We start from the raw sequence: 18,867 nt of genomic DNA on the forward strand, positions 1-18,867 counted from the left end.
TGAGGCGGTTACCTCCTGTGACTTCTGGTCAAGTGGCGTCAATCAAACCTCGTGATTTTGACTCCAATTTCCCGCACGGCAGGGCAAGAATGACGCGGGGACGACAGGGACTTTTAACACGTACATCATCCAATAATTTATGGCTCATTACGTTCCGCATTTTAAACTTGAAAATTAGCTGCTCCAACCCCCAAATAAACTACCACAGACATTTTATTCTGGTAAATCACACCGGATTCTGCATTGACGTTGGCGTTAATTTAAGACGAACAAGGCGCCACAGAACAGTTGCTAGGTACAAGCATTCAGGTAAGTAACGTTGCATATTACAAACTAAGGGTGAAGTTTGCAGAGCAGCGTGAGACGTAGGCATCCAAACATTTGATTTCTCACGAGGTATTATTTATTTATAGCTATGCTGTTTTAATTATTAGTTTTAGTTGTCATATTCATTCAAAGGGGCTAGCTAAACCTTAGATTAGATTAGTTTACACTAAATGGCAGTAAACCTAATTGATCGTTGCTGCCTTCAATATCGTAGCCGCACTCACGACTGACGTGTGTCGCTCAATAGCTTAGTTTTACTAACGTGTGTCGCTCAATAGTTTAGTCTTACTCTGTGCTTATGTGGTTGCCTGACAACGGAAATTAAAGAGCCAGCAGCCGCATTTGTGAATTTGTGTGGGAATGGATGGACAGAACCTACTTCTTTTCCTTTCGGCTTTCCCCCCAGGGATCGCCACAGCGAATCAGTGTCCTCCGTCTAACCCGGTTTTGCACATCCTCATCTCTCACACCAGCTACCTTCATGTCCTCTTTGACAACAACAGTAAACCTCCTCTTAGGTCAGAACCTACTGTAATAATTCATTTGAATTAATTTGAACCACTTGTCAAGCAATGTAGGAATCGGCATGTTTGGAAAAAGCCACCACTTAAAAAAAAAATTTGCATTTAGAAGATTATCTTTTGCAGCTCACACAGAGACGGCAAATGCATGCTTCTGCCTTTTGTACACTGATTATTTGATATAATGATATGAGCAAATGGTATTTGCTTATTCGACTAGCGATGCCTGGCTATAGACCAAACGGAGCATGCCCTTCAGCGAGTCATTCATATGAGAGTCGACGAGAGGCTCACCTGTCAATTGCCTTCTCCCTCCTACAAAGACGGCAGTGCTAATAAAGAACCTCAACTCAATCCAAAAGTTGTATCATTTACCGAACCCCCTTTCACAAAGCAACACATTTGGCACTTGGGGAAAGGGGGCAAATCCGAGATAAACAAGTTGTCAATAAAACATTACACGATCAACTGATGACATACAGCAGGGGTGTGAACGTCATTTTTTGCCGCGGGCCACATTGTAGTTATGGTTTCCTCTCGAGGGCCGTTATGAATTTGGGGAACCCATTAGAATGTTTAAATCCCTTCAAATATTACATATAGAGCACACAGCAAATCAATGAATAACTCGTTTTCAAATCTGAAGTCAAGTATAATGACTTTTATTGTGGTTGACATCCAAAAATATAAAATTTTGGCTCAGATTTTAGCAATCATCATGGAATTTAACAAGTTTGATTTGCTTTCGCGGGCCGAAAAAAATGATGTGGCGGGTCGGATTTGGCCCGCGGGCCTTGACTTTGACACCTGTGACATACAGTATGTTGATTGGATGACTGTAGTCCTGTGCGGTCTGGTTTATCTCATTGCCTTCGAGACTGTGTTTCACTGCATTGGAAGCTAGGATCCTGGTTTATGAATTAAATGTGCTCATATCGTTGGATTGGAAGATATGTACTAATGTTTCGCCAACCTCATTCACCAAGCACCACTCTCTGGGGATTTCTTGTGTAAGGTTATGATAAAGTTATTGTGCATTGAAAAAATATCAACTCGTTTTTAATCATTTCCACAAATATGTCTATTCATTTGCTGTTATAATAAATTTGTGAAATTATAAAGGGTCTTTCTCAACATGTATGCCATTATAGTGTTGGGGGGGAGGCGGGTTCAGGTGGTATGTTAATCCTGTACCCTTTGACAGATTGAGATGGAAGATGAGCTTGAGGTATTCATCAAGGAGCGAAAGGCAAGAGTGGCCCAAGATAGAGCTAGTTTGGAGCACGATCCTCCTTACATGGAAATCCAGGTGAGTTCGCATATTCTTCAAAACCAGGCTACACTTTAAAACTTTGACGATAACGCTATCACACATTCGGATCAAATGTTTTTAGTCCACAAACATTCCAGTATTTTAAGTGATGGAAAGGCAGAACACACTACTCTTCTGTATTCCGTTTATTTTTATACTTTTAACGTGTCCCACCTTTGTCAGGAATTAAGCATATTTTTATCTGACAGGCAAAACCTCATGGAAGCTATGGGTACCGGCTGAAGGAGAACATTCCGCCCAAGTTAACTTCACGGGAGAATGGTACATGATTGTGTTGGCTGGGCGCTGCATCTTTATTGTATCCAAATGGAAATATGGGCATTCAAACTATTCACACCCAAATGAGGATTAGATCAGTCACTTGAGCTCGCCATACTTGTGTTCCACAAAAGGCTAACACGCAAGTCATTCACTTACGTGTTCACCAACAAAGTATATACGCATTATGGATGGTACACTTATTTTGTGTTAATTGACCATATTTACCTGTGGATAAAATTGCAAAGCTTGTGAGTGAACCTCACCTTTCAATATCATAATCGTATTGTTATCTGACAGATATCCGACAAAATTATCATGATAGTAAATTTTGGCCTTGTCGCACAGCCCTAATGACTACGCACTGATCCATATTATTAATTTCCAGCTTTCTACTATGTATTTGTTGTAAATTTAAATGATCTACATTTGCTTTTGGTTCATTTGATGTGTTTCTATCAGAAGAAAGCATCAATGTGGGTCTTCCCCTCGGTGTGGAGTATGAAAAGAAGAAAAAAATGCTTCAGCATGAGCTCTCTATGGACTATAGACGCTACATTGCACAGGTAACAGATTTGCAATGCTTTCATAAAGGTTATGATCTGTTCCAGTGACAATTCCGGAGTACATAAATAATGACAGTCTTTCAACTTCCTGCCAAGTGAATATTCCTCTATGGCTTTGATAGAGAATAGACAGAATAGAAGTTATCGTATTAAAAAGTTTCATGCTTGGTTGGCCGAGCACAAGGCCCACAATGGAAGCACAGAAAATCTGGGTTCAATCTGAGGTGAACAGACAGGTCCTGTTAAACTGTCATCCTCATGTAGGAGATCTGGCCTTGGGAAGAATTTAGGACTTGGTAACTCCTTCACGGCAACAGTGCATTAGCCAGGTTACAAATCTATCAGTTCATGGAAAGACAAACATTTAAATGTCTGCTCTGTTGGTTTATGGGTGTTGTTGCTTGTAACACTGGATGTCCAGGGGCGTGATATTCAAATAAAGAAGACTTTACTGTTTTACTAATGTATCACTGAAATTTGCATATCCTCTCAATGAATAGGTTGGCAGAGGGCTGCTGAGATTGGGCGTTGGTCATGAATAACTGCGTCCCTGGCCGGCAGTAAAAGACAATCTTCCTGTGTTTGAGCCTTTGTTCACAGTGTCCGAACAAAAATCTCTGACAGGCTTGCACCATTTGGAAATCTGAATTGATAAACAGGGCTCGATTCCAAGTTTTACAGTGTTAGCACTGAGGCCATCAACTTTTTCAGTTCGTCTCTCAATAGGATAGCAACTTTTTTTGGGAGGAGTATTACATGACCATGCTTGCTGATCTATAGTTATCTTATTTAGGACACTGTATTTTCGCACCATGTAAGGATGGACAGAACCCGTTTGCAAAATATTTCACTGTAATGAGAACTGTTTGTAACAGGCAGCAGCTGACAGAACAAGTGAATTGTTTTATGTGACTTTCAAAGAAGGAAACAATACAATGCAATTAAACTGAAAACATCAGTCAAAAGCAGTGAAATAATAAATTGAAATTAAGCAACTTGGAATTACTTTTACTTGTTGTACCGCGATTTCCACAAAGTATAGGATACCAATATTATGCTTTCGAAAACATTAAAAAATACATTTTGAACAAATTTTAACACTTAACAAATAAACATAGAAAATGTTATCGATCTAACTGTATGTTATATCCTTCTTTCTCTAGAAAAATGGTGCCTTCAGACAGCGCCCCCTTTCACGGAGGGATGTCGGCACTCTGACAGAAGCCCATGAGGAGTTTCACAGAGCTCTTTCCTCTCCTGAGAGTCCCAGACTCCGGGTCAGACAAGAAATGCTTGTGGACCAGGAGTCACAGGAGGAACAGTACACAAAGGAGAAACTATCACAGATCACAAGTAGCAGGCGAATGAGGTTAGACTGCAGTTCCATGAAGACAGATTTTAAAAAGGATGATGGGGGGGGGGGGGGTAGTTGTAACACAACTTTTCCATTGTTTATTTTTCTGTATGACAAATTACGATTTGGCCTTTTCCCAGGGAGGAGAGCGAGAGTCCTTCAGGTTTTATCGGCAAAGGAAGACAATTAAGAGCACTGAACAGATCTGATGAGGCAGAATTTTCTACTGGCCTCTTAATTGGTAAAATGAACTTACATGCAACAGTTAACTCATTCTCTGCCATTCTTGAATTTATTCGGGAATTAAATAGCATGACGTAGAGCACCATTCCCAAATTTGTTCATGTTTTGGTTTTTCTTGTGGGAGGTGCCGATAAAGTGCTGGTCAGACCTCTGGCAATGTTTTTCCCTCCCACAAGGGGGCAGCATTTGCTTTTTGTCCATATTTGCGCTTTGTTCCAACTTCAGCTTTTGTGAAGGCGCTATCAGTAGCTTCGCCCATGGACCCGGCAAACGGGAAACTATTCATATTAATGGTGAGTATGTGTTTTTGGGAATGTGGGAGGAAACCGGAGTACCCGCAGAAAAGCGGGTAGGTAAGTCCAAGCATTACTTCCGGTTTGAGTGAACGCTGGCGCGTGTGGCTGCCGCTGCTCACCCGCAGAAAAAATATCCTGTGACTGTAAAGTGTACTTGAGAGTTTTGAGAGGCGCTTATAAATGAAATGTATTATTATTATTAAATATGAATCAATATGTATGTAATTTATTTTATTTTGTACAGCCGCCCCCATTTCAAGCTCAGGTAACTCCAGACCCATATAATTTAGGAATTCACTCTTTTTTTCTGATGAAAAAGAGAGTCTCAGGTTTCTTACTCTAAATTGAATGTTTATGTAGTCCTAAAACTAAATATTCAGTGGGTCCTAGAATTCAAATGACAAAAACCCTAGCACTGGAGTAGACACATTTTGCACATCGTTTGGCAGTGAATGAGTTAAGTTGAATCACTGCCAACAAGCTGCCCCGTGACCTTCACAGTCATTCTGAATAAAATACTCGGACAACCCCTTTTTTTCAGGAGAAATTGATACAGATGAAATCCTACAAAGGAGAAAAGAGCGTTACAGAGTAGAGCTGCAGGAACAAATTGCTGAACAACACAGAAACAAAAAAAGGCAAGTTTGTTCACCACAGAGACTTGGACTAACTTTTTGTACTGGTTGTACCTATCAATTTTTGTATACTGTAATGCAAAATACTGTCCGATCCCGACACTCACATTGATGTAAAGTCCAATATGATTTACGTCCTAGTTTGGCCTATAAGATGTCACGAAATGGGCAAAAATGTTGAAAACTGTTTTCGACATTAAAGAAAAAGGTGTGTGCCTTGTGAAATGTGAGGATTATAGCAATCAGAATATTTAGTGATACAGTCTTTGGGCAAAATTTAAGTTAAACAATGGATCGAAACAATGAGTCCATTATCAAACTAATGTTTAATTTGATAAACATTTGGTTTCCAATTCATTGTTACATCTCCAAATGTGTTATGTTAAAGCATGTACTAATGTGGTATTATTTGAACAGGGAGAAAGATTTGGAGCTAAAAGTTGCAGCAACAGGAGCAAACGATCCAGAGAAAAAGGTCAGCATACATGTGACATAGGACTTTACGATATATGGTTTGAACAAGGTCATTGGAATGTGCTTGTGTGCAGTCGTGAGATCACCGGTCCTGCCATGCAGGAGGCATTCAACTTTGTGTTCTCATCTAAATTCAAGGGATTTATTTGCACTGTAAGGTAAATTTCTCCACTGCGAGACTAATAAAAGCAAATCCATTCCAATTCTAGATGTAAACCTCCCTGAGTGGCCATATTTACTTCTATTCATGCATAAGACCATGTGACATGTTTTGTGTACATGTGTGTCACTTCACAGATGAGTTCCATTCTCATTTGAAGTCATACTTGTTTTTGTTGCACGAACGACAATAAATAAGTCTGATTGGGCATCATATCCTGCAGCGTGAGCATAGCATGCTAGTGGGCAATGTACATGACATGCACACTTAGCTCCTCAACGCCATGTCACAAAGCTTTTGAATGACACTGAACTGCTAGGTTATCATCTCCGTGTCACAAAGCTTTAATAGCAACCCTCTGTCAAAGTGATTCACAGAGAACTTAAATGAGACGTGTCAGGGAAACCGAGACTTTGAAAAGAGGGGCTTGAGGACACAAAGAAGTAAAAGACAATGCCCATGACACACCAAAGCTACAGAAAGAAGACAGCTGCAGTCCTCAATCTTAGCTATGCAACCTTGGCAGTCAAAATGAGGTGATTTCCTTTTGTGAACGTAAAAAGACACTACACTATATGCTTCACTGTCCTGTGTTGTTTTGCTCTTGTAATCAACGTTCATAACATTTGTACTTAGTTTCCATAATTTTTGATGATTGAGCAGTGTCAGATGGTATGAAGCTGCTGGAAATTTGAGGGTTCACTAAAATCCTCATAGCACCTGTACTTTATAGAGTTGTTGGCCTCAGCAGTGTTTAGGCTTGTCCAAGCATTTTCACATGATCAAATAGAAGACAGCAACCAACCCTACCCTTACAAACAAAAGAAAACTTGCTTTTGATAACGATGAAGTGTTTGATTACATTTACCATAAACCACTTTGAAAACTGTCAGTCAATTAGCATCTGTCTCCAGCTTTTACTGGTCTAAGGTGGACACTTGGTGATTGTCTCATTTATAGCAAACCTGTGTTTCTGCATCTGCACCTTAGCCCAACCGAATCAGGCAGTTCGGACTGAACAAGAGAAAAGAGTCTCAGTTGTTGGGGCACTCCATGTCGGGAAAGAGCGAATCATCCGGTTTACCTATTCGTGACAACAGTGGCGTTGAAGACAGACTCGTGCCTGCACAGAATCATCCCCATGTAGCCTTTCAGTCTCCGTTGTTTGAGTGCAATGGAGGTGGGCTGTCTCCCGAAATACAGCCTTTTGGCCTCTCCTTCCCCAGATTGATGGACACTTCCAGGTATGCATTATTTCCTGTCATTTTTTTATGCCTTGTTGTTGGAAACATTTTAACCAACACAGATCCTCATCCTTATTTAATTGTGATTGCAGAGGGGTGACTCCTCCCCTCCACCTTTTTTTTAAACATTTGTCATCGTACTGGCCCATTGTTGTTTATCAAATGACCTACAATCCTTACACCGTGACGAAATGATCAAGTGAACTTTGTGTCATTCTTCAGAATTTCTGTTCTCCCTCCTCATCCTACTCACATCGTCAGCCCCTATCCAGAGCCCCATTACAATTACAACCACAGAAACTTGCTTGACCCAAACCTTGCCTATTGTGAGTACAGTATACTACAATACTCTTGTATTGAATACAACAGAACTTCTCTAATCTTAAGACACAGTCAGCAATCACCATTTCAATGAATTTCCTCATACAGTTGGTCATTTGCCCTACCCTTCTACGGGACTCCCACTGTCGTACTATAACTTTCAACCGGGAGGAGCTGTGCGCAATCAACTGAGTGACACAAGCCTCCAAAGTGGAAGCAGTTTAACAGAGGCCTCACCACAGTAAATATACTTGCATTTCTTTTAATTCTATTTTGTGTGAGGTACCAATCAATGTGCATCATGTTAATTTCTTTTGGTGATATGTCATTAGGCCTGATTTTACCACATTTTAGCTTGTTCAGTGCCTCTTTTGGAAATAAACAATATGGGATGGGCTTCCCTGTCCAAACATTGATCCATTTAATCTGGCAGAAAACACAGTAAAACTAAAATGTTCCAAGTGTTGAGTCTGCGATAACACCAATTTTACACAAATTGTTTCGAGTGTTCTCAAAGTGTTTCAAAAAAGAATGTACATGGCCAGATGGTTAAATTGTTCCAACTTTAGTTGAAAATGATTAATCTCTTTTCCAGAAATGAATTCAATTAACTTTATATAACTTTATAATAATAATGATAATAATAACACATTTAATTTCTAAGTGCCTTTCAAAACTCTCAAGGACACTTTACAGTCACGGGAGAACTCTTTACTCCCATCCCTTTCTTTCAAAAGTATTTGTTTTCAAATTGCCAGTGCAGAAAATTCACAAATATGCATTATGATTCGGTCCATAACATCAGATAAAATGTCATCATTGTTTTCAAAGTAAAGGCAAATGTTTCATTTTATTGAACACCGAGATAACTACGTAGTTAGTTTTCATGCAGGACTACATAATGCAGTTATTTCCACTTGAGATGAAATTCTCAGCATTTGGACAATTTTAAATTAGAAACGTAACAAAACTTCGTTAGTCATCAAAATCGAGGGGATAGCTGTAACTCTCATATCAAGTAGTGTATTTTAGATTATTATTTAGTATTTTAAATGTTTGATTTAAAAAAATGGTTTAAAATATATTTAAAAAAATATTTTTAGAAATATTGATGAAAGCATTTATTTAAAAAATATATTTTTATTTTCCTTTGCAGCATTTCTCTCTTGTATTTTGTCTTTCTATTTCTTTCTTTCCTTTCCTTTTCCTTTCATACCTTTGCTGCTGTGTTACTCCCGGGTAACGTGAACGCTGGCGCGAATGGCTGCCGCTGCTCACCCGCACAAAAAAAATCCTGCTACTGTAAAGGCACCTAGAGAATTTTGAAAGGTGCTTAGGAATTAAATTTATTTATTTATTTAATGCTTGTTCTGTTGCCACAAGGGGACATAAGTCTTCTTGTGCCGGTCCCAAACCCGGATAAATACAGAGGGTTGTGTCAGGAAGGGCATCCGACGTAAAAGCTTGGCCAAAACAAACATGCGACTCAAACCTCTGAAGATGGTGGACACTGATTCGCTGTGGCGACCCCTTGAAGGGAAAACCTGAAAGGAAAAGAAGAAGAATGTTATTTTAGTAAAGTGGCAAAATAATGTTTTTTTTGTCCCCCTCCCTCTTCCTGGCAGACCTGATACTGAGATGGTTTCAACAGCCCCCTGTCCTGGGCTAGTCCCCCCAGAGAGACCCAAATTAAACAAGGAAATGACTTTGAACTATGGAGAAGCCTTGAAAAAGCAGGTAAGACACGCAGGAGAAATCATTAGTTTTGTTAAAAACTGTCTGCATAAAAAAACATCTGATTCTTTTCATAATATTGTCATAATGCCCTTATGTAGTTGTGAGTATTGCTGCTGTGACAATTTCATTTCCCCAATGGATGGATGCATCCCTACACCAGAGACATTTTTTGGATCTGATTATCAATACGTGTACAATATAATTCAAGGATGTAACCATTTTAAAATGTTGCGATTTGATTCAGTGGGATGACATTTTGACACGTTACAGCAGTAGTATTTGCCTTGTACAAACTCTGACGTGAATGTGCATTTCTCTACATTTGCATACAGTCACAATTGTTTGCCCCTTAGTGGACTAGGGGACATCAAAACACTAAAATGTGCACTGTGCACACACATTATTTTATTTGTTTGATTATTGTATGAGCTCAGCTTGAAAAAAACGGGAACATTTGCAAGCCTTGCCCGTGTGGTATTCATTCCTCCATTTGGTTCAGGCAAACTGTATGAAAATGTGAATTGGTTGAAGACAAGTTTGTAGAGTGCAAGATTCATTCATTCAGTGCATCTTAGTTTGCGATATGTTGACAGAACGATGCCAAGGGAAGGAGCAGCAGGCTATTGAACGAGGTAAAATAGGTTTATGAGCAGCCCTATTCAAACCTTGGATCCCCAGTTGGACCAACGTGTATTTATTAGATGTGTTTGTTAGACTGTTGGATGTTAAATGTTCACATGCACCACAATTACTGCTCCTATCTTTGTTTTCTGTAGTGCCTATTATCATTTATATATGCCAAACCAGATTCCCACCTATGAACATGTTTTGTCCTTGTAGTACAGTATTCTCTTGTATCCATACAGTAAACTTGAAGGTCCTTTCAAAAAGGCCGGTATTCTGAAAACTGCCGATGACCATTTTGTGTTTGGGAGCCTTTTACTGAGCGAGTTACTTGTTCTATAGCCACAAAGGGACATAAGTCTTCTTGTGCCGGTCCCAAGCCCGGATAAATACATAGGGTTGTGTCAGGAAGGGCATCCGACGTAAAAGCTTGGCCAAAACAAACCTGTGGATCAAACCTCTAAAGATGGAGGACACTGATTGGCTGTGGCGACCCCTTTAAGGGAAAAGCCGAAAGGAAAAGAAGATTCTGAAAACACACCACTGGGGTCTTTTCTGGGTCTTAATAAATCTCTGGATAAGGCAATTAAGGTCATATGCTGCCATTATTTTGCATAGCAGAGGACATTATCTTAATTTGATTTTAGTGAGGAAAAACATGCACCCTGACAAAACTATATAAACTTAAGGAAAGTGCATTATTATTCCAAATGTCATTACATAGTGTAGTTTACCTGCTATTATGGGAGGCCACTTGATGTACGATTGATTTGGTCAGATGGAGTAGAAACAAAATGTATCCATAAATCATTGAAGAATCACTGGTTGGAGCATAAGAAGGATGATGGGATCTTCATGTGATAGAAAGCATGTGAAAGAAGCGCTGTCTGTTTTGAAGATTCAGGAGCAACAGGAACGGAAGCGAGTAGAGAAGGAGGAGCGGGAACGTTACGAGGCCAAGCTGGAGGCTGACATGAAGAGGCATCAGCCTTGGGGTCGAGGCGGTGGTGGAGCCCCACTCAAAGACAGTACAGGAAATCTCATTGGTGTGTCCTATTGTTACCCTTAAAGTTTAGCCTCGTCATACCAAATTTGATAACTTCTTTACACTCCTTGGTGTATATATTATGATAAGACTATGTTTTTTTTTGTGGCCAGCTGACCTCAAGCAGATGCACAAGTTGAATGAAGAGGCCCACAGTAACCCAGAGAGGCAGCAAAGAGCCCCAGCTGTGATGGACCCCTGCTCAACTGAGCACTTCAACTCCAATGATAGGATCTCCGGTACTGCAGCAATGTTGCATGCCGTTTGTAATTCTGAACTGAAATCTTCCTCCTCAATCACGCTATGTTTCTTTATCCGGACTAGCTGTCTTTTAGCATTCCTGTTAGTTTCACTTCACAGCGACTCAGAAATGCAAGGAGTTGCAAAGAGCACATGAAGGTGTTGAAGAAAAGGATTTCCTGCACCTTTTCACATTTTTTTTCCTTTTTTCATTTGGTTGATTTTATATTTTCTTTGTATGAATCATTATTATAGTAAAAGTGTCCACACACAGGCTTCATTTATGCTGTTGCAGCACTCTAAATGTTGAAAGCAAACGCGTAGTTGTAGCATCCATTGACAAACGAGATTGTCCCACGTAAATCCGCTTCGATATCAAGCCACGACAGTTCCACATACGCATTGGTGCTCTACGCTGACGCTCCTTGTCATTCTCGTTACTGCTTCTACAAGGGGAAATTGAGTCGGTGGCCGCTGACAGTAGTTTCGATACCTGTGGTGGCTCAATATTACTTCGCATATAAAGTGCACCTACATATAAGGGGAACGGTCATCTTTGGAAGACAATCGAGGCCTTTGGGTGCGCCTTATACCTTACCTTAACGGAAAATACGATACACATTTGATGACCAGCGTAATGTATTTTTATATATTTTTTTTATTCTTCCAGCTTTCCCCCCTAAATATTGCAATTGCAATTTAATGCGCGATGCTTTTTATTCAAGATCATCAATCATTTATTAAACAATAAATTAATCTATTTACTGTCTGATTTATAATACATACAGGGATCCTCTCTTTTTGTGGTTAATGGTTACCGAATCCCTGCCGTGACAAGTGAAAAACTGAAGCAGGCTCCCCCACAGGAATTTTTGTGTTCTTGTACGTAGGGAGCAGAATGTTTCAAATATGTAAACAGTGATTATACTTTACATATTTGAGACAAAGACTACAGCATTATACATATTTACAGGTACTTATTGTTTTAATTATAAAACCTGACACAGTAATTAACATTCAGCAGTAATTAACAATCTTCTGCAGAGCCTTCTTAGTGAGGCGTTGGGGAGTTGCTTCTCACTCTATGCACTATTTTTTTTTTATAATTTCTCGCTATACTCCAACCAGCTTCTGGAGAACCATTCTAGCGCAGCCGATATGTTTAGCATGATGAGGCACAGTGAAAGGTGCTAGGCGGGGCTGCAAAAATGAGTTTATTTGAAAGACAGTTTATCATGTTGAATTAGTAACTTACTAAACAATTTCAAGTTGTTGAAGCATTCCCAGCCACATTACAAAATTCTAACAAATGTCAAAATAAATCTAAGTAAATAAATAAGATTTTTGAAATGGTATGTAAACATGTGAAATTCATTTCTTAAGTGCCACATTTATTATCTAGACATTTACCCATAATGTTACATGTATGTAATAGCCTACTGCCCAAAAACAAGCCCAAAATTAGAGACTTTTTTTTTTGGGGGGGGGGGGGGGGGGGGGGGGGGGGGGCAATTGCATTTTACTACAATGTGATGTTGATTTGAATTAGGTTAAATAAAATATCAGCTTGACCTAAAACAATAATACCTTTTTCTTTCTTTCTTTTTGTCAGGCGTCACTTGTGTTCAAACGCCCACATTTTCCAGGAGCAGTGTGTTGACCAATCAGCCTAGACGACAGCAGCTGGATGACAAAAACCATTACAAAGCTTACTTGAAAAAGCAGGTATCTCATAAAGCAGTGTTCGTTAAATATGACTGGTTTTGATTGGCCGATGACGCTAATGCAAATGATAATATTTTGGATTTCAAACTCAGAAATGAATTTTATTTTGGTTGTTTGACCCTGTTTGACACTGCGCGCTGGAAATCCGACAGGTCATGACTGTCATTTGGATATTGTTCCACTCAGATTTCTATTGTTTAGCAACAAACGAATAGAAGCCACAATTCCCCTTCACAAAATGGGCCTCATCCCTCACTGAACATGATTTTGACTAGGAATTTAGATATTTTTCTACTGCCTTTTTTCAGATTGAGGAGAAACTTCATAAACAGGCAGAGGAGAAGGAACGGAACAGACTAGAGGATGAAAGGCTCGAGAGGAAGGTGGCAGAGCAGATGGCTCGTATAAAGAGAGAATATGAAGAAGAACAAGAGAAGAAGAAACGGAAGGAGATAGAGGTGAGGTGCTTTTTGTTCAAAGGCAACATGCTCAAAAACTTCATCCGGCATCATTTAGTGGGATGTGGGGAATCTGAATCACAGCAAAAGGACAAGGAACAAGAACTGCTTAAACTGGCAGAAGAGCGGAAGATGCAAGCAGAAAAAAAGAGGACTGAAGAGAGGGAAAAAGCAGCGCAGAAGCAACGTGAGCAAGGCAAGCTTGCTCGGGTACGTTGACTCTGCTTTGTTTGGTCACTAATGAATTGGTAGTACAAAATCAATTCAATGAAAAATTAAAAAAAAATTTGAAATGTTGCAATTAAAGTCAAGAAAGAAACTAATTCAATTTTCTGTGTGTGATACGGTATGTATCATTTATTTTGTAACTTTAGGTTCACCGGGAATCGGCGGTACCAGTTCCCACTCTGCAATCGTCGGCTCCAGTTCCCACTTTGCAGAAGAGTCCCAGGTCATCCATTGTTGAGAATCGTCACTCCACTGCTGCACTTTCTGTGAGTATCACTTTTAGGCAGCTAAAAGTAAGAATGCCGGCATGATTCGAGGCTGCTTACATCGTCTGAGGAGTCCAAGAATCTGCTTCCGATCTCGTTAGCTTACAGAAGAAAAAAAATGCCCTTCTTTCTCACAAGTTTCTTTCTTTCTGGTCGAAAATATAACCCTTTCCTCTCTTTCTATTTTTTTTTTCTTCAGGAGCAATCTTTGTCTGGTCATAGATCTCCCCCTGTTCCAGCTTGTAGAAATCAGCTACGAGCTTCAGGTGCGTACACACAGTGTGTCTGTAATATTACTAGGAAAAAAGCTATGAACTGCTTTGCGTCCATGAAAATGTTAAATTGAACTCCCTTTATGTTACAATTTGGAGCAGTCTCTCATTAAGTTAAATTTATGGTACTCTGCTTTCATTCACAAAAATCTATAGCTTTACAAAGACGTTTCTCCAATGTGCGTTAATAGTGATTTCAAAATGACTTAGCCATGTGCGTCCTGCTCTTGCGCCATGTTGTGTTGTGGTTAGGGGCACCTCTGCACTGCTCCATTAAAACGCCATCTCTCCCTCATCATTCACCATCTTTTTGGTATTGTACGCGGCAGAGACACCAGTAGTTGGAGCCGATCTCAAATCAGCAAGCATTGTTTTTGAGTCTTCAAACAACCACTGTCAGCAATGTAAATTTTAGCATGACATCCTACCCGTACACCAGTTACAATTATTCTAACAAAACCTAGTACCACACAACAATTAATGGACAACCGACATCACTTTTTTGTTTCCTAACTGACATCAGAATTTTTTTATAGCATCTAAAATACCCAAAACACGCAGTATGATATTTTTTGTCAAATGCAAAACCCCAATAAAAATGACTTAAAGTGTCCAAAATCTGCAAAAAAAAATGAAACCGGAAGTGGCCAGTTTCAGAAGGTCCCGCCTCCTTCTTCGTGGTGTCACCCCCAAGACGTCTTGCCTTGCTGGAGAATCAAAACAATGGCTTCAGATTCGTAGAAAATGCTTTCTTGTTACTCATCCAGTTATGAATATGATTCAAATAGTTCTGAAGAGGAAAGCATACATGTTCGCAATTGATTAAAGAATTTATTCCGTGCCATTTTGAGGCAATAGTATCACCAAAAAAGAGGCAGAAAATGGCGACAAAGCTCCGAGTAAGGAATTAATCAGACAGATTCCACAGGCTGATTAATTCCTTACATGGAGCTTTGTCGCCCTCTTCTGCCTCTTTTTGGTGCAACACGAAGTTTTCAGACCAAACAAGTACAGCAAAATGCATTGATGTGATGGAAGGACTGCTACAATGTGTCCTTTTTTCGGTCAGGTGCGTTCCTTCAGTGACGTAGGGTGAGGACTCGTCACCAACTCAAAAACAAGACTTCCGGAATATTCAGCGCGAGTCTTAAATTATTTTACATATAGCTATATGCGGTGGAATCTTTGTTAAATACGCTCAGTAGAAGTCATTTGAAGCCATTTTGCAAATTGTGAACACAACTTGTCCGGAGACGTCGGTTGTCCTTTAAGTTGTCTTAGCCTTTTTTTATGTTGTCTTTTTGGTGTGCATAATGCAAGAGCATGAGCCTTGTTGAAGAAAAATATAGATTTTGTGTTCTCATTCTGTTATAGCTTTCACAGAATTGATCATTCTGTGTGTTGTTTCAGACCGTAAACTTGATGTGTACAGTGAACTGTCAGCGTTGCGTCGGCAGCTTCGTGCAGAGCAAAAGCGACTTGAGAGTCATCTGCAGCAGGGCGTTTCTGATGAAATGGACCCCGTAATCACTGGAAGGTCAGATTCTTTGTTTTCGTGTTCATTTGACAATTGCAGCCTGTAACAAAATAATTTTAACGAATGCTCGCCTAATATAGTAGTGTGACAGAAAATTCTGCTGAAAGCAGAAAATTTACAATATTTAGATGAGATTAGATTACATAACCTTTATTTGTCTCACAGTGGATAATTTCACAATTTACAACAGAAAAGTTGTAAAAAGAAGGATGTTCATCTCTCCATTAACACAGACAATCACGTCCACAAGTGGATGTTTTTAATATGGCAATGCTGCGACTCCAGGCCCCGGTTCGAAAGCCCCTCTCCAGAAACACGGAACCAAGTAATCTGCTCCAAATCCATGACTCGCTTCAACTTGATTTCACAGGTTGATCAATTTAAGGTTTGAATTGCATTAATTTCAGAAGAGATAACGGCAGCAAATTACTCCTGACTGCTTTGCATGTGTATGTCAGGTCCTGAATCCAGGTTGACCTCCATGGAGGTTGAGAGAATGGAGAGAGTGGGTGCGGGCAGCAGGAGGAGGCGCGTCTACAATGAACTCCATCAGAAGTTTAATAGCCAGAGGCCCTCATACACGCCTGGTCAGAGAACAGTGCTTCTTTTTAATACAAATTAATACAGATAACATTAACGTGATCTTTTTGAGTGTGTCTGAATGATGACATGGCTTCATGATAATGTTGTGTCCTTGTGATAAAAAGAAAAATACAGGAATGACTGAAGTTACTCAAAATATACAGGGATGCATATGTCGTCAGTTTTATGGCCACTCACATGATTACAATTTTCAAAGGCCTTTCGACACCATCTGCCACTGACGTTAACACCACATACAACTGTGCCAGGGCCCCAAAGAAGGGATATTGGATGAAATGTGTGCAATTACATCCTTTTAATATAAGAAAAAAAATTAAAGTGCAATTTTAATACATATATTTTTATATATATTTTTAAGTTTGTCTGTTCTGAAAATTGCTTACTAGTAATGGGAGAAGAGCTCATTGGAAAATATAAGAACTTTTGACAAAAAGCATTGCCACATAAAATAAGTGTCCCTGTCAAATCCTTTGACGTGTGACAAATCCTTAACAAATTAATGTCTTCACAGAATATGATTTAAGGTAACTTGAACCTATTTGTTTTTTCCGTAGGGTATATCAAACTGGTATTTTTTGTACTGTAGAGGTAGCTCGCATTTCAGTTAATTTGAAAAGGCTGTAAAATGCATTTGTTCTTAATTCACTATCATATTGGCTAAATTGTCATGTGTTTTGTCAAAAACAGCGCCGTTAGCTTGTCCATCTTGTTCGGGAGTGATCTCGCATTCCCCATGATGACGGATTGTAATTGTGAATGTGAACAATTTGTTTTGCTAATTGTGGAAGCCATAACATTTTTACAAATGTGTTTCAGGGGAATTCGATGTATGCCCTACTCATCAAATCGATCAGGTGAGTGACAAATAATGGTTTCTTTGTCATCTCAGTATCTTTTCTGGAAACTTAACTGTAACCTTTGGCGTGGAGTTGTGAATGTGGGGTATTTGTGTTTCAGGGAAGTGTGATGGGTGGACATACAAGAGGATCTCTGCTTGAGTCGGATAGTGCTTTTCTTGGTAAGAGAGGTGTGCTTCAAACTGTTAACGCAAAGTAACTTAACACGGGTTATTTCCAAGAAGTCAAATAAAACTGAAAAAAGCTTTATTTTCAAACTTTGTCCTGTTGTTAGGCTTGACTAATTTTCTAATTTTGGGTATGTTCAGCCCCTTTAGGGGATGCTTTTCCTGTGCCAAGCTCCCCAGAGGCAGAAACCACACTACTCTCAGCCCGGGAAAGGAGGAGGCTCACCAAACAGTCCCAGCATTCTCCGGTGCTAACCTTTATATAACTTTGTGTACATATGTCAACCATGGCATTCATCGCAGTGCTCCTGGGACATTTTCCCTGTTGAAATGAAACAATCATGAGCCTTTACTCATTACTAATCTTTTGTTTCACAACCTTGATGTTTAGGAACCAAACAATCCCACCCACTCAGGTAGCAGGAAGCAAAAAGAATCAGAGTCGAGTGGTGAGGAAAAAAGCCAGGAAGAGATGTCCCCTGCTTGTGGTGGCAATAGAGCCGGTACAGCCTGTGTCATATTTAGAAGTGTTGAAAGCGATGTAAGTTTATAACAAGTGACTAACTACTATTCCCTGGTCTCTAGGAACAGTGGACCTATCTGATGATGATGATTTATTGCCACACCAAATTTCTCAGCTCACTCACAACCGTCAAAGTTCAATGGAATCCTTCTCTACCGATCCTTGGATGCGACCGGGTACTTCAGAAACTCTCAAATGTTTCGAGGAATCCATAAGAGGGACCGTGTGACACCGTAGGAGCCTATCAAGTCTAGCTAAATTACCACATAATATTCCTGTTTAATGAATGACAAAAGAACAGGTCAGAGTGAATTTCTGACCAACAGCTTATTCATCAACAGCTCAGAGTGAATTTCTGATCAACAGCATATTCATTGACTTTACAGGGAAATGTATTTATTTTAATGTAATTAGGCAATAAAAAAAAGCATTAAATTATTCTTATGGTTATTTCGTAACTGGTTTTCTCTTTTTTCAATAAAACTTTCATCTTCCTTGAATTATGGTGATGAAATGCAAACTTCTTCTCCTTTTGGCTTTCCCCCTCCGGGGTCGCCACAGCAAATCAGTGTCCTCCATCTTCAGAGATTTGATTGCATGTTTGTTTTGGCCAAGCTTTGACTTTATCATAACCAACCACATACATGTTATGTTTCTGAAATCAGAAATCGAGAGATTTTCATACTTGCGACACTGGTGCGTGTTAAAATTATGTGAGCGTTACAAAAGTGTAAATTAGAAGGAAACAAACAGATGACGGCTGAAGAAATCTTCTCATCGATGGACCACTCCTGTACGACTGAGAGCTTACACAGACGAAGTGCTTTCATTTATACATTAAATTACTGTAAAC

At 39.6% G+C, this 18,867-nt stretch overlaps 1 protein-coding gene across 3 annotated transcripts; it reads left to right on the forward strand.

The window, feature by feature from the left end:
• Positions 1-268: 268 nt before the first annotated feature.
• On the forward strand, positions 269-18,503 carry cspp1a (centrosome and spindle pole associated protein 1a). 3 transcript variants are annotated; one of them, XM_088989546.1, is made up of 27 exons: positions 269-309; positions 2,053-2,157; positions 2,370-2,442; positions 2,902-3,005; positions 4,169-4,374; positions 4,500-4,600; positions 5,440-5,540; positions 5,955-6,008; positions 7,158-7,411; positions 7,634-7,737; positions 7,841-7,973; positions 9,358-9,469; positions 10,992-11,139; positions 11,252-11,377; positions 12,991-13,103; positions 13,412-13,561; positions 13,646-13,771; positions 13,936-14,055; positions 14,255-14,321; positions 15,738-15,864; positions 16,098-16,234; positions 16,323-16,451; positions 17,284-17,321; positions 17,425-17,485; positions 17,633-17,739; positions 17,883-17,994; positions 18,077-18,503. In XM_088989546.1, the coding sequence occupies exons 2-27, from the start codon at positions 2,059-2,061 to the stop codon at positions 18,241-18,243; spliced, it is 3,069 nt and encodes a 1,022-aa protein (XP_088845672.1). In that variant the 5' UTR covers positions 269-309; positions 2,053-2,058; the 3' UTR covers positions 18,244-18,503. The 3 variants fall into 3 exon arrangements, with proteins under 3 accessions (XP_088845672.1, XP_088845673.1, XP_088845674.1); XM_088989547.1 differs by having other exon boundaries at positions 2,905-3,005; XM_088989548.1 differs by lacking the exons at positions 17,284-17,321; positions 17,425-17,485; positions 17,633-17,739; positions 17,883-17,994; positions 18,077-18,503 and having other exon boundaries at positions 16,098-16,249; positions 16,323-16,440.
• Positions 18,504-18,867: the final 364 nt, after the last annotated feature.

This window comes from Hippocampus bargibanti, linkage group LG02 (genome assembly GCF_051943395.1).
Source record: "Hippocampus bargibanti isolate YZ-2025 linkage group LG02, ASM5194339v1, whole genome shotgun sequence".
In the NCBI taxonomy this organism is placed as follows: Eukaryota; Metazoa; Chordata; class Actinopteri; order Syngnathiformes; family Syngnathidae; genus Hippocampus; species Hippocampus bargibanti.